General features: G+C 37.2%; 1 protein-coding gene across 2 annotated transcripts in view; it reads right to left on the bottom strand.

Moving 5' to 3' along the window:
- The window catches only part of LTN1 (listerin E3 ubiquitin protein ligase 1), an 85,668-nt gene that overhangs the window by 15,681 nt on the left and 53,969 nt on the right, over positions 1 to 16,018 (bottom strand). For both annotated transcript variants that reach the window (XM_027875504.1, XM_027875505.1), the window contains exons 19-21: positions 13,784 to 13,926; positions 8,848 to 8,983; positions 8,518 to 8,662 (exon numbers count right to left, since the gene is read on the bottom strand). In XM_027875504.1, coding sequence (XP_027731305.1) covers positions 8,518 to 8,662; positions 8,848 to 8,983; positions 13,784 to 13,926 — 424 coding nt within the window. The remainder of the gene's footprint in view (positions 1 to 8,517; positions 8,663 to 8,847; positions 8,984 to 13,783; positions 13,927 to 16,018) is intronic.

Below are 16,018 nucleotides of genomic sequence, written 5' to 3'. Positions count from 1 at the left end.
TTTTTAAGTTCTTTTCTTCAGTGAATGTTTGGCTAATTCTTCTGGCTAATTCCAGCCCATTTGGCTAATTCTGTTTTAAGGTGTTGTCTTCTTATTTTCTTGTGCCTTTTTTTTTTTTTTAAAGCTAAGCTATTCATTCTCTTTTCATAATTCTTTGCATCATTTCTTTTCCCAATTTTTTCCTCTATTACTCTTATCTCTTTCTTAAACTCTTTCAGGAATCCTTGTTGGGCTTGAGTACAATTTACCTTTTTCTTTGAGGCTTTGCTTGCAGTTGTTTACATGTCATTGTCTTCTTCTGAATTTGTATCTTGGTTTTCCCTGACACCTCGATAACTTTTTGTGGTCAAATTCTTAACATGGGTGCTCCTCTCCACCCTGGAACTGACCCAGAACCACACACAGGCAAAAGTTGCCAAACACTTGCAGGTCCTGGTCCCAGTGTCAGCTCAGGGTCCTAATCTGCTGCGGCCACTGTTGCAGCCAACTCCAAGTCACCTGCTGGTGTTGCCACCATGTTTGCTCTGGGCTGGCCCCCACACTATTGTCACAGACCTCTTCCGTTGACCTCCAAAGTTATCTTGGGCTGGAAAAATATCTTACCCTGACCTTTTGTTGGCTCTGCCACTCCAGAATTCAATTTGACATGTTCTTAAAAGTTGTTTGGAGTGGAAAGTTGGGAGAGTTCAGCTGGGTTTCTGCCTCTATTCTGCCATCTTGGCTCTCTTGCCTCCCTCTCTCTTATTCCTTATTTGTACAGATATTTACTTGTACAGCCTGATTATGTGAGATAATTTTCTCTAGCTTTTCTTTCCTTTCCCTCCAACATACTCTTCTTTCCCTCTCTTTCCATTTTTCTCTTAAGATCATCAAGACATCGGGGCAGCTAGGTGGTGCACTGGATAGAGCACCAGCCTTGAAGTCAGGAGAACCTGAGTTCAAATCCAGCCTCAGACCAAACACGACACTTACTAGCTGTGTGACCCTGGGCAAGTCACTTAACCCCAACTGCCTTTAAAAAAAAAAATCATCAAGACATCATGGAACCAATCCCAGCTCTTCTATATAATTAGATTCCTTCTATAACCCCTGATATAAAGATAGGGTTTATAGGGGATGCACGTATTATCTCTCCACATTTGGATGCAAGGAGTTTATCCTTTATCATTGTTCATTCATGTTTACCTTTTTATATTTCTTTTAATTCCTGTGTTTAAGCTTTGAAGTTACTACACAGAACCTGATCTTTTCATCAGGAGTATTTGGAAGTCCTCTATTTCATGAAAGATCCATTTTTTTTCCTCTGCAGAATTATACTCAGTTTTTCTTGGCTCATAAACTGTATCTTTTGCCTTATGGAAAATCTTATTTCAAGTGCTATACTCTCAGCATGATGATGGCTGTTAAATTGTGAATGGTTCCTAAGCACTTGAATTATCTCTTTCTGCATGCTTGCAGTATTTTTTTCTTTGATCTGGGAGTTCAGGATTTGGGCTATGATATTTTTGAGTTTTCATTTTGGGAGTTTCCTTCACAATGTGACTAGTGGATTCTTTTAATTTCCACTCTGCCCTCTAAGAGATCTGGGCAGTTCCCTTCTTTGATTTCTTAAAATATGATGTCTAGGCCATTGTTTTTCTCCTGATCGGTTTTCAGGTAAGTTGCTTTTTGCTATGATACCTTACACTTCATTTTTTTTCAGTCTTTTGACTTTGTTTTATTATGTCTTGTCTTCTGGAGTTGGCTTCTATGTAGTCCATTCAATTTTCAGGGAATTTGCTGCTTGGGAAAGATTTTATACCTCTTGTGCCAAACTATTAATTTCCTTTCCAATTCTTTCTTCCATAGCTCTCATTTCTTTTCAATTTTTTTTTCCCTCTAGGATTCTAATTTCATTTATTAAAACATACTTAACTCTTTTTTTTTTTAAGCTCTTGCTTCATCTATTCAGGAACTTTATTTGAATTTTGACCAAGCTGAGTTTTTCTTTGAAGCTTTGCTTGTGGATCTTTGGAGTAATTCTCTTCTTTTCAGTAGTGTACTGAATGTCACTGTCTCACAGCTTTTTTATGGTGAGATTCTTTTTTCGTTAGTTCTTTACTTCAAGCTTTATGTTAGGGCTAGCCTCTGAGCACTAGGCTTCACTCCTCTAGACTTCTGTCATACAGCAGGAATTTCTTCATCCTGCACGATCACATCAGCTCTAGAATTCATACTTCATCATTACCCTCTGCTCCTGACACCCCTCTCCCTTTAACTGAAGGGTAAGAGGGATCTTCCCAGAACTTCCATTTAAGGACGATACCCAAGTCAGCCACCTCTTCATTTTCTACTAGGCCACCTTCCTCTGGCCTTTTCCATCCTGTTCTCAAACCATGTACCTTCTGCTCTCCTGCAACCTTTTCAGCTCCTTTTTATGAACTGTTGCCCTCTCCACTACCTCCCCAACCCAAGGAGCAGAGACTATTTTTTTCCCTTATATTTGCATTCCCAGTACTTAGTATGGTGCCTGGCATATAGTAAGCATTAAATGCTTCTTGACTGACTGTATACTTCTGGAGGTAAAGTCTGGGCTGACCAAGTTTTGTAATTCTCAGGGGCACATCTCAGACACAGCTCAGGCTGAAGACCTGCAAGCTATCAGGGCTCTCAAAGGAGTCTGCATTAGCAAAGGCTAATGACTAAATCTCTGGTCTGAGCTCTGGAAATGCCTGACTAGGGTTTAGGTCTGAGCAACATAGACAGTTACTAATTGACTACAGTCAGTTGGAAAGCTCTACTGGTTCAAAGTAACAAGATTGCAATCTTCTTTTTGGGATTTCACCCTGGTTATTCCACTGTAAAATTCACAATGGGCTTAAAGTTGGAACTAAGACCCTGCTCTGCTCCTCACATCTGAGCCACATGGCTGTTTCTTGCTTTTGGATACTGCCCAGCCTGCAGGGAATTCTCAACCACCCCTCAACATTTACTGCCATCCTTAGGGCACAGGTCCCTTCCTCACTGCTCTGGAGCTGTGATCTATATCTGGGTAGTGAGCAGGAAAGTTGCCCACTGGCACTTGTTCCTACATCCCGCATAAAGTCACAGTGTGCTGCTGACCTGGGTTGGAAAAAAATGACTTACGGTGACTGTTTCTTGGACTTCTCCACCAGAATTTGTTCTAGTACATTTTTTAGATCTATTTCCAGGACTTCTGGTGAGGAGGTCACTGCACTTCTTCCTGCTACTCTGCCATATGGATGCATATCTCTTTGGTCACACAACTATTAAGTGATAGGACTAGAACTTTTAATCTCCTGCCTCCAATCTAATGCATTTCCCACCAAACCATAGTACATCTGAAATAAGGGATAACATATGCCACATTTCTTATTTATGATTTCAAAATTCATACCACTGTCCAATACCAAGAAAAACTATCAAATTTTACATTAAAAAGAAACTTCCATTAAAAAGAAACTAAAGAATTAATATTCAAGGGTTTTTCTTTTTCACATGTTACAAGTATAAAGAGGATAGATCATCCTTCTCATGTAGCCATGAAAAAAATCCGACAACCTCTCCTTTTATGACACCCCTCCCTCTTTGAAATCTAGGTATAAAATTAGTTTCCTATTAAACTTGCATTCTCTCATTAATTAGCTCAAGCTCTCACCCCAATTTATTAAGTGTTTATTAATAGATAATCTATAGAAACCTCTTTTCCCATTAGTGATCATCCTTGTCTCTCATTAATTAAATATTAAAATCACTAGATATATACAACTTATTAACCAATAAAGCCTATAACAAATATAAAGACATATGATTTACAATATTTTGTCCATGGAGAAGATTACAACCAGAATTACCTCAAACCCTCAATATAAAAACAGATGACTCCTCTTCATTTTTCTGACAACCTGCTCTCACATCATCCAATTTATTCCAGATATTGATAAAAGTCACTTAAAATTATTCTTTATACTTCTCCTCAATATAAGAATTAAATTCAGTCTCTTGGGAAGTAAGCTAATTGGTCCTTTTTCGTCGGCCTCACTTTGATAATTACAAAAAACATTAATCCTACAAAAGGAGAATAGCTGAAGGCATTATGGTATACGAACATAATGGAATATTGTTGCTTCATAAGAAATTACAAAAGGGATAGTTCAAAGAAACCTGTGAATACTTGTATAAACTGATGCAGAATAAAAGGAACAGAACCAGGAAAACAATTTATAAAATAAACAACAACATGCTAAAGAAAAACGAATTTGAAAGACTCAAGAATTCTGATCAATGCAATAAGCAACTATGACTCTAAAGGGCAGATGATGAAGCAAGCTGTCTACCTCTTGACAGAGGTAGTAGACTCAAGGGGAAGAATCAAAGATTTTCAGGTATGGCCAATGTATGGATTTGTTTCGCTTGCCTATAAATATTTGTTACAAAGTTTTTATTTTGGTTTTTACTTTTCAATTGGGGGAAATGGGAGTAGGGTGAAGATTAAAAGAAAGGGGAAAGTAATAGGCTTGCCAATGCAACACCCCCCCCTTCTCAGTCCCTATAGTATTTAAAAGAAATTAGCTAGAAGAGAAAAGAAGGAAAATCAGAAAGTAACAAACTGGATGGCTGCTACATGCTGAGCTTCTTATATAAATTTTTTAAAAGCAAGCTATATGTAAAGAGAAACTTCCAATTTCATACAAAAATTGTCTTTTTCTATCCTACTTTGTAAGTGAAAATGATCATTTTTTGGTGTTTAAGTGTAACATAATTTTTTTTTTTTATATGAGGCAACTGGGGTTAAATGACTTAAGTGACCAGAGTCGCACAGCTACTGAGTGTCATGTGTCTGAGGCCACATTTGAATGCAGGTACTTCCAGGGCCAGTGCTCTATCCACTGTACCACTGAGCTGCCCCAACATAAAAATTTTTTTAAAATACATAGTATTTGTGAGTGCCTCAATTTTTATAAGATTTCTTTGCAACACATCACTTACAACAGTTTTGATATGGAAGAAGTTTCACGTCACCTTCTTCCCTAATTGTCTTCTCCACAAAGCTCTCAGAGCTCCTCAGAGATCAAATATAAAACATATCACCTTCTTGCTAACTCTTTAGGGAGAAGCACTTCTTAATAAAAAAACTTCTCAACTGTTACTTCAAGAATGCCAGCATGAAGGGGCAGCTACGTGGTGCAATGGATAGAGCACCGGCGCTGAAGTCAGGACGACCTGAGTCAAATTTGGCCTCAGACCAAACACTTGACGCTTACTGGCTGTGTGACCCTGGGCAAGTCACTTAACCCCAATTGCCTAAAAAATAATAAAAATAAAAATAAAAAAAAAAAAAGAATGCCAACATGAGCTGTTTTCCTAAGCATCCTGTGATCTTAAAGAGACATTAACAGTCTCTGTAAGAGACTTTTTGAAACATGGATTACATTTATACAGACAGTTCTCAACTTAAACAGATCATGACTTAAAGATATGTTTACATAATGAAAATTCACTGGACACATAGAGGCCAGGGACAGAGAAGCAAGAGCAGAAGGAACACCAGAAGTGGGGAGGGCTGGCAGACATGTGGGGGACTGACACAGACACAGAAACAGACAGAAGAGAATGGGTGACAATTTGGGGCTGTGTAAAGGTGAAGTACTTGAACACGAAGGGGCAGAAGAACAGAGGGACCAGATATGTGGGCAAGTGGGCAGAATGGAGCAGTTTTTCCTCTCTTCAGGTTGGAGATCTCCTGACAAGTCCCTGACCAGGCCACAGTGGTGGTGGTCTCTCTCCATCCGCTCTTCTGTTTTCATTTGAAAGATTTTTTTTTTTTTTAGTATTTTTTGGTAGGGGGTTGGGAGGCCACAGCATGCCAAACCAAGGTACAAGAGTAGACAGAGAAAGCACAGTGATAAGATAGAGTATAGTAAAATTAACATAAGTAAGTTTTTTTGGAATGCAGGTTTTTTTCATAATTCTTTTGCATAAAAACAAATCTGTGTAATGCAAATTCACATAATGTTTAAAATGAGAATTGTTTGTAGCTCAGAAACATAATCCTGAATTTAAGTGAAACCAAACCCAACTGACTCAAGGGTATAAAAGGAAAAGTGGGCCCTCTCTAAATTTTCTTGTATATATTATAATACAGAGTGGTAAAAAATAGAATGCTGGGTCAGGAAGACCTAAGTTTAAACTACTTCTGACATTTACTAGCTATATAACACTGGCATTTAACCTCTAAGTGATTCAGGCAATTTCAGAGGACTCATCTACTAAATCAAAGGCAAGTAATAATCTGGAGAGAGTTCCTATACCTTAAGTTTCATATAATGATGAACTTCCAAATTTTTTGCATATGCATGTATCATCACATGCAAAAGATGTGCTGGGCCCTCTTATTTCCTCTACACTTTTTCTCAGTACTCTTAATAGCACCTCCCAGTAAAAGTATCATCTCTACATTGATGAGTCACAGATTTACATTTTCTATGCCAGTCTCTACCCTGAATTTCAGGCCCACATCACCAAATGCATATTGGATGCTTCAAACTGGATGTGGATGCATCTTAAATTCAACATGCTGAAGAGATAATTCATTATCTTTCCTCAAAATCTACCCTTCTTCCAAATGTCCCAATTTCTGTAAAGGGCATTACCATTCTTCCAACCTTCCAGGTTCATAACCTCACCTATTACCCTGTACTCTTCACTCTCCCTCACTGCACCTGCACCCTCTACCCTACCCCTGCCGAAAATCAACTGCCAATTCTTACCATTTTTCCTCTACAATACCCCTCATATTCAACTATTTCTCTCTTCAGGCACTCATCATCACTAACCTAGATTATTTCAATAGTGTCCTAACTGGTCTCACAACCTCAAGTTTCATCCCACTCCAATCCTACCTTCACTCAGCTGCTAAAATGATTTTCTTCAAGAGCATACAGAACCATGTTACTCTCCTACTCAATAAACTCCACTGGGTCCCTATTACCCCTAGGATAAAATATAAATTCCCATTAGGCTTTTTTTTTTTTCCCAAGGGGAGCCTGGAGGGTTAGGAACGGGATTTCCCCATCTTTCCAAGGATGGAAGTGCCACTCTATCTCACCACTGATCTGCACAGTTTTGATCGGCTCCACTCTGAACATGGGCTGGTTCACCCTTATTAGGCGGCTTTGGCTTCTCTTAACCCTTCCCCTTGAGTGTGTTGGAAGTAGTCAAGATCCCTGATCAGCTTAGCTCCACTGCATCTCAGAACTCCTGAGCTCAAACAATCCACCATCCTCAGCCTCCTCTGTGCTCCTGAGGGATAGGGGGTAGAAGAAATTACAAGTGTGGACCACCAAGCCCAGCTCTCCATTTGACTCTTAAAGCCGTTTATAACCTTTCACAATAAGACTCATATTTTTTTTCCAGCCTTATTCGGCCAAAGTGGGTTTCTCTCCATTTCTCACATGACATTCAATCTTCCTTCTTTGTCCTTTTCTACAAACTGCTCCCCAGGCCTGGGGAGTGTACTTCCTTTTCACCTGCACGTCAAAGTATCCCTCACTTCCTTCAAGACAAAGTTTAAGTGCCACCTTCTACATAAAGCCTTTTCTGATTTCCCCCAATTGCTAGAACTCTCCCTTCCTCTCTTGTATTTATTCTGTACTAATTAATAAGGATTCTTTCATTCTTTTTCTCTGTCTTCCCAGCACTTAGCACAGTGTCTGTCAAAAACAATAAATACTCATTATTTGGTTGGTTGATCATCACTATTATACTTCTGCAGAGTACTTACAATTCCATTTTATGAATTTTTTAGAATATGTACATTCATAAGAAACTAAGAAATAGGATATGAAAAGGATCTTGCTTTAAAGAACAAAGCTGTAAAGAACTCTCTTCATGGCAGAGATTAATGAGAAAAAGCCCTTAAGAGAAATACATATGATACAGTATCAGAATATGTGGTTTGCTAGCAATTTCTTATCCTACATTTTATTAATAATTGACGTAATAATATATGCATAATAGTGAGGGACAAGGCAATGTAATGGAAATAACATTACAAGTGAAACAAGAAGTCTTAGATTTTAGTCTTTTTACTAGATTTATGAATCTTAGCAAGTCATTTAATGATAGTGACCTTGTTTTTCATTTGTAAATGGAAATACCACATTCTTCCTCATAGATCTACTCTGTGCTATTAAAATGAGACACTGGAGAGGCAGCTAGGTGGCGCAGTGGAAAGAGCGCTGGCCCTGGATTCAGGAGGACCTGAGCTCAGGCTGGCCTCGGTCACATAACACTTACTAGCTGTGTGACTCTGGGCAAGTCAATTAACCCCACTGCCTAACCAAAAAACAAAACAAAACAAAACAAAACAAAACAAAGTGATACTGGATGTAAAGGTCTATAAATAACAAACTATTGTTTTTATAGGTATGAAATGTTTTGAGTTACTTCAAAATAATTTTCTTAAGAATTAGAGAGTTACTAATGCTTATGTGGAAACATGAGAAATCATATTACCTCTAACCAAGCCAACATTGAGCACATGATGAAGTCCCAGTCATCCTCCACCAAAAGAGATGAAGAATATTTCAGTAATATGGAAAGTAAGTGGATTATTTCTATATTTAAGCCAAGCAGTTGAGGACTTGCTTCTTTCAAATTGCTGCACCAAAAACACAAAGGATTAAAAATATTCTGAAGTGGCAAAAAAATAAAGATAATTCATTTTGACCTTGTTATTAGCCTTTTGATTTACAGGTCTATGATACTGTTAGTTTAACAAACTATGGTAAGAAATATACTTTATATACAGAAAAGAAGAAAATTATAGTATGGCGCATGACCTACCAACTGAAAAGAAAAATATCTTCATGGTCACTCTTCCATGACATTATAATTTTTAGTATTCCATAGAGTTTCTCTCTACCATCGATGCTTCCCTTTTTCAGACAAGAATTCAAAATGGAAAGATATCCAAAACTTCCTAAAGCAAAAGCCAATGTGAAAATGATATAGCTATTATGTAATAGGACATCTATTCTTTTAAAGGATCAATTTCTTCTCGAATGAATAATTACTGCAAGAAATCTAAAGAACACTTACATAAAGCATCAAACAACATCTTTAGACTTAGGGATAGGAACAGAAACTAGACCTGTGATTTCACTAGTACAGGCAACTCCTAAGTGAGGAAACTCCTACTACTAATTCAGGTTAGCACCTTCTCTGCAACTTAGTCTTGTGTCAGAGGTGTAACCTGAATCCAGTGTTCCTGACTTGGGAGGTTGGCTCCTGGCTCTCTATTCTCTACACCACAGATTCCCAAAGTATGCCATACTGCCCCCATGAGGGTGCTAGAATGATGGGTGGAGGGGGGACAGCAGTAGCCTGGGGTGATACAAATTTCAAAAAAAAAAATTAAAGGGTTAAAGAAAGATTGGGGGGGGCCCACTGAATAATTTTTTTTTAAAAGGGGGCGGTTGACCAAATAAGTTTGGGAACCTCTGTAGTCTATACCATGCTGACTATCAACTTTAACTTAAAGAAAAAATATATGAGAACTGATTTAGCCAAGCTATATGCCTTTGGGATTTAGTTTCTTCATCTGTCAAAGTAAGAGGGAAAAGTATAATTTTTTTTTAAAAGTGTTAATTTTTAAAAGATTTCCTCTATTTTCCTCCATCTTCCAAATGTCATTTTCCTTTTTATCACCACTTATATGGTAGGCATAAAAAAAAATACTTCATGGTGATTTCTATGCACAGTAAATGAAATTCAATTCTTACTACCCAACCTAAATAGCTAATCAATAGTATGGAGAAACATTGAATGGACTGGAACTATGGTGTAAAAAGGAACACAGTATGTTTCCCTTTTCCTTCACATGTCAATCAACAGTTAACAAGGGAAGAGATGGGTTAAGCTTTAAGGACACAGTGTGATACAGTGAGAAATGTCTTAAACTAGTGATCAGGAGACCTGTACATTTAGAGCTAAAAAAAAAAGTTTAATGCTCTGAGAAGAAGCATCTACATATCCAAAAAGGAATGATTAAGTTCAAGGTACTGCTAAGTGATCATCTTGTAAGAGACAGGAAGAAAATGGTAGTGGGTGGTTGATAACTCAATAGTGATGGGAAATGAAGAATTTTGTCAATTTGTCAATTAACCTGACTACAGGAACAGAGATCTTTTGTTTTTCCAGAGGATGTACTCACAACAGAGAAGCTCTCAAAACTTGTCAGAACAGGTGACTACTAACTACTTTTGATCATTCATATGGGTACAAATGATCACTGGTCTTGCAAAGAGGAATAATAGAGTATTACAAGATCTCAAGGAACCAGACATATGGTGAAGTTCTTGTGCCAAAGAGAGAGCAGCTAATAATTTCTTGATCTAAATTACTGATAACTTTGTCCTTCAGAAGGAAGAGAAACCAATGGGGAGAATTTTCCTTCTGTTTAACAAACTGGGGGGGAATTGATGAAAATTTTTAAGGGAAAGTTTTCAACTCCCTTCTAGAACTTGTAATAGAAAATAAAGTCAGATTGATATGCACCCTAGATTTTAAAAGAGCAGATTTCAAAAGGTTCAGAGGAAGAATATGTAGAAATCTATGGACTAAAATTCTACTGACAAAAACTGCCCAAAAGGGATGGGATGCACTTGAATGAAATTCAGAAAACAAGATGTCTGAAATGACTGATGAAATGCACAAAAAACTCACAAATCAACCCAGATTTTTAAAAAACTACATATACAATGTGGAAATGAGAGCAAATAACAGAAGGTAAACATAAAAGTATGGAATGATACCATATAGATATCAGGCGACTAATGTGAGAAATTCAGAGAAGCATGAAAAACTTTGGACAAACTGATAAGCAGAATCAAAAGGACAAAAAGTACAATGATTGCAACAATGTAAATTAAAAGAATGCTAAAAAGAAAGCTGAAGTGTGAGTAAAAATTATGATGGTCCAGAGAAAGAAGTCATGAAAAGATACATCCTTCCTTATGGCAGAGAAGTATGGAAAGCAGGAAGGCTCTATTGGGCAAAATACTGAATACACTGTCAGATGTGGTCACTATGTCAAACGCATTTGCATAATTTCTTTATGCATTTCTTTGATATGAGAGAAGCTGATTTTTCTATTTCCCCTTTTAACAGATTAACATAAATAATGCCTTACATTTCTTTACAAAATATATATATATATAGCAGAGTGCTAAAGTTCAGAATGAACTAAGGCTGGCAAGGAAAGCCAAGGATAACAAAAACATGCTTATAAGTTTTTCATTTTGTTTTGTTGGGGGGGAGGGAGAGTTGTACTGCTTAACTGGGGGGAAAAGAAGCAGCTCAAAGAAGAGGTAGGACCATTGTTTAGAGATGGATAAAATGGTAAATGACAACACAAGGTAGAACTACTCAAATCTAAATTTACTTCTCTGCCAAGGAGAATGACCTTTGAATGGTAAAAAGAAAAAAAATGGCTAATTAAGGAGATAATTAAGAGAAAACCTCTTTGCCCTTAAGGAATTCAAGTGTCCTGTCCCAGATGAACGATATCCTTAGTACCGAAACAACTGGCAGATGTTATTGCTGAGTCAATGTCAATGATAATCTGAAAGATAGTAGAGAAAGGAAAGGGCAATGTGGGATTGACTGGAGAAGCCAAATGTACTGGTTTCAAAGAATGGAAAAGAATAGAACGTGAAAACTACAGAACAGTTTGAATGGAACAAATTCAACAAAGTATTATTAAACAATTTATAGGAAAGGTGATTATAGCAGCATAATTTCATCAATAATGTCATGCCTTACTAAACTTGTTTCCTTTTCTACTAAGTTACTAAATTACTAAATCTGAGCAATGCCATAGTTTGCCTAGATATTAGCAATGTATTTGTTTTGCCATTTTTGTGAAAAAGATGTAAAAATGTAGTAAATTAAATGGATGAAGAAATGGTTAAATGGTCAGACTCAATGTGGTAGGACTAGAAGTGAGTAGAACTAAAATAACAATTTATACAATAACCACATATAAATAAAAACACCTTTGAAAGACTTGAGAACTCTGATCAATGCAATGACAAACTATGACTCGAGAGGGCTGAAGATGAAGCACATTATTCACTCTTGACAAAGAGGTGATAAACACAAGGGGCAAAATGAGGCATACTTTTTTTTTTAAACTTCTTTTGCTTAACTATGCTTATCTGTTAAAAGGGCTTGGTTTTTCTTTTTCTTTTTTTAATGGTGAAGACTTGAGAATAGGAACAAGGATAAAAAAAGGAGGTCATTGGGCATTTTTTTTTCTTTAAAGGAAGAAAAGATAACAGAAAGAAGGTGAGAAAGAAGCAAGCTGGACATGAAAGTTACAAGTTAAACTCATATACTTAAAAGAGCAAGATGTACTTAATAGCAATCTGCAGTTTTAGGTACCACCTTATTTTCTGCTTTACTATGTAAATGGAAATACCCATTTTATTTGGTGTCTGCTAAGTTACATAGAATAAGTCAGAATAAGTTAGGCAGTTTAAATAAGAATTAAAAAAAATGAAACCTGACAGGAAATCTCCAGGAGAATGCCCCAGGAATCTATGCTTGGGCCTGTGCTCTTTAACATTTTTGAAAGACAAGTGAAGATGCAAAAGGGTCTTGCCAGACTAGAATATTGGGCTGAACAGAACATAACAAAATTTAATAGGGACAAATGCAAAATCTTTCAAGGTGGGTTCAAAAAATCAACTTCAAGAGTATGATATGGGAGATGCATGGTCAGATAGCAGATTGTTATCTGGGGGGTTTGGTGGACTATAAGCTCAGTGAGTTAAGAGTGTGAATATGGCTGCCAAAAAAGCTACTGTGAAATTGGTCTACATTAAGAGAAGCAAAACTTCCAGGAATAAGGAGGTAAGAGGTCTGCTATACTCTGCTCTGGTCAGAACACACCAGGAATACTGTGTTCTGTTCTAGGAATCAGTTAAAGAAGGATATTTCTCATCTGGAGAACATATAAAAGAAAACAACAAGAGCAGTAAAGGAACTCAAGCTGATACCTTATGAAGATTAGTTTACACTATACGGAATGTTTAGTTAGGAAAAGGGAAGATTTGAGGAAGCCATGCTAACTATTTCACAGAACCATAAGCAATGAGCAGAAATCGCAGAGGCGAACCTAGTCTTGATCTTAAGACAAAATGTCCTCACAATTAAAGCTATCCATAAGTGAAATGATCTGATGCAGCAGGGGGTGGGCTTGCATTCATTAGAAGTCTTCAAATAAGGGTTGAATGACCAGCTGCTGCATGTGCTGCAGTGAGAATTCTTTTTTTTGGCTATGTGCAGAACCAGGAAGAGTCACTGAGATCCTTGCCAATAATGAAATTCTGTGATTTTGTCATCTGAGTTCTCAAAGTCACTGAACTCCTTGGTTTCTCATCTATAAAATCAGAGGATTTACAAGATAAACATAGGGAACCTCGAAGTTCTATGACATATTGGCAAGGTATTTTACACTCATAAATGAAGGACTGAAATAAAGGGTTCACTGTGGTTATAAGCCTTCCTTATAATGGTATGTAGCAGAGGCACTACTGTGCAACAGGAATAGTGACAAAAATGATCATCTTTCGGCAATATACACTGCCCTGTTATCTGCATGTCATGTACTCTACTTGTTAATTAATTTTTAATTCTAAAAAAAAATCACCTCCAGTCATAACTACTCAATGGTGTACAGATAAACATAAAAGTTATTTTTTTAAAGTTAACTTACCATCAATATTGCAAAGATCTTTCTTTGTGCATGTCAAAAGTCTTGCTGTGCAGTGGTTAACTAGTTCTTCCTTATCTTCTAAAGGCAAAAATGGGGAGAGACTCTGAACAGTATGCAAACTACCTTCTGTTACTGGAAAAAACCTGTCCACAGAGGGGAAAAGATGTTATAGAAAGATTTTAAAAATAACATCTCTATTGTCACTTGCATAGTTAAATTCAGAAAAAATCCCCAAAATCCATCCCTCTTGTTTAGGCTATTCAACTCCTATCACACAATGCATCAAGACAAATGTAACAAAAGTCTGGCCAAACACAATGGTCAATGTGAATACTACACTGTCAAAACTAAAGAATATATCCCTCCTTTCCGCTAACAGTTAACTGTTTTTCTTATTTTATGTTTTGTTTTGTACTTTTGAGATTGAGTCTCCCTATCTCATCCATACCCAGAAGTAGAGTAACCCACTCATGGTTCCTCTTAAGCATTGTTAATGCTTTGTATTATAATTATTTGTATATCTGTCTGATTCCTATCCCCAAAACATTTTCAATTTCTTGGGGTCAGGGACCTTGATCTATAAAAAAAATTTGTAGCTACATTTTGTATTCAGAAAATAGAAAACAAATCCCCCAACGGAAGACATTCCTTGAAAAACAGTTAATACTGATCAGCATGAAGTTTTGAGCAGCTTTGTTTCCAACCCAGGCCAGTTCATCCCTCTTTTATTAGTCTGATGTTCCTCCATTCCTGGGGTCTAACACACTGATGTGTTAGTGTTAGTAGTTAGTTCTATTAGTGTGGCTACCCTATAACATAATCCACTGCATCTCAGAACTTGTGAGCTCAAGCTATCCATTGGCTTCAACCTTCCTGGTAGCAGAGATCACAGGCCTCCCTCCCTATACCTGGCATGGATTAAATGCTTTCATGACAGATCAAAGGGGAAGGAGCAAACACTTCCAAGTAGGGAGCAGGGGAAAGGGAGGAAGAATTCTCAAAGGGAAAGTCTTTGATTTGGACCTTGAACAAAAGGTTAAGATTTTAAACTGTGGAAATATAGGGAACATGCTGGAATTCCAGGCATTTAGAATGACTCTGCAAAGTATGGAGGTGTAAAAGGCTCAAACATGTTCAGACAAGAGAGTAATTTGGTTTGGTTAATAAGAAAGGTATGGAGTAGGTTAATCAAAGATAAGACAAGTGTGGTGTGTCCTGAAGATGAAAATAAGGAGTTTTTAATTTATCCAATAGATAACAGGGAACCACTGAAGTTTTCTGAGCAAGAATGACATAATTAAAGCTCTACTTTAAGAACTCTGATTTGAGGCAGCTAGGTGGTGTAGTGAATAGAGCTCTGGCCTTGGAGTCAGGAGGACCTGAGTTCAAATTGAGTCTCAGACACTTAACACTTACTAGCTGTGTGACCCTGGGCAAGTCACTTAATCCCAATTGCCTCACCAAAAAAGCCAAAAAAGCCCCCCCCACCCCCAAAAAAGTAGAACTCTGATTTGATAATGTTTTGCAGCATTACTGGAACAGCGAGAACAAAGAGATCATTTAAGTTACTGTAATACACCAGGCTAGAGGCAATAGAGGCCTTCTGCAGACCAAATCCAGCTCTCCACCTGTTTTGCACAGCTCCTGACCTAAAAATGTTTTTTTTAATACCATTTAAATAAAGTTTTACTATACTTTTAAAACGAAGTTTTGTTGTATTTTAAAATGTAAAAAGCATTCTTAGCTCATATGGGGCAGTCCTCAGGCCATAACGTGCTGGCCTAAACTATGGCCAGTAGCAATAAGAACATAAAGTAAGTGATAGCCTTAAGAACTATTGTAGAATTTTAATCAATAGAACTTGGCAAATGATGAACTATCCACATGGAATTTTCCAATAGGCAGTACAGAGTGTGGATCGAGAGCTTGGGAAAAAGTAAGAGTCATTCACTAAATAAATTAAATAACTAAAGCCATGGGACTTGATATCACTACCAAAGAGAATTTTAAAAAGTCAATAATAGATCCTAGAAAATATATCCATTAAGAAGGCAGAAGGAGAAAAAGGAGAAAGAATACTCAGGAGAAATAAGGAAAGAAATAGATGAGTTCATTGTTGTGGAAGCCAAAAGAGAAATAATCAAGTAGGAGGATGTATGGTTACTGCAACACTACAGAGATGTAGGGGATTACAATTGCAAAAAGGCCACAGAAGTTAGCAATTATGTGACTGAT

Source organism: Vombatus ursinus, unplaced genomic scaffold (genome assembly GCF_900497805.2).
Source record: "Vombatus ursinus unplaced genomic scaffold, bare-nosed wombat genome assembly UNPS02014809.1, whole genome shotgun sequence".
Taxonomy (NCBI): domain Eukaryota; kingdom Metazoa; phylum Chordata; class Mammalia; order Diprotodontia; family Vombatidae; genus Vombatus; species Vombatus ursinus.
Note: the sequence above shows the minus strand (reverse complement) of the source record. Positions and strands in the feature narration are given on the sequence as shown.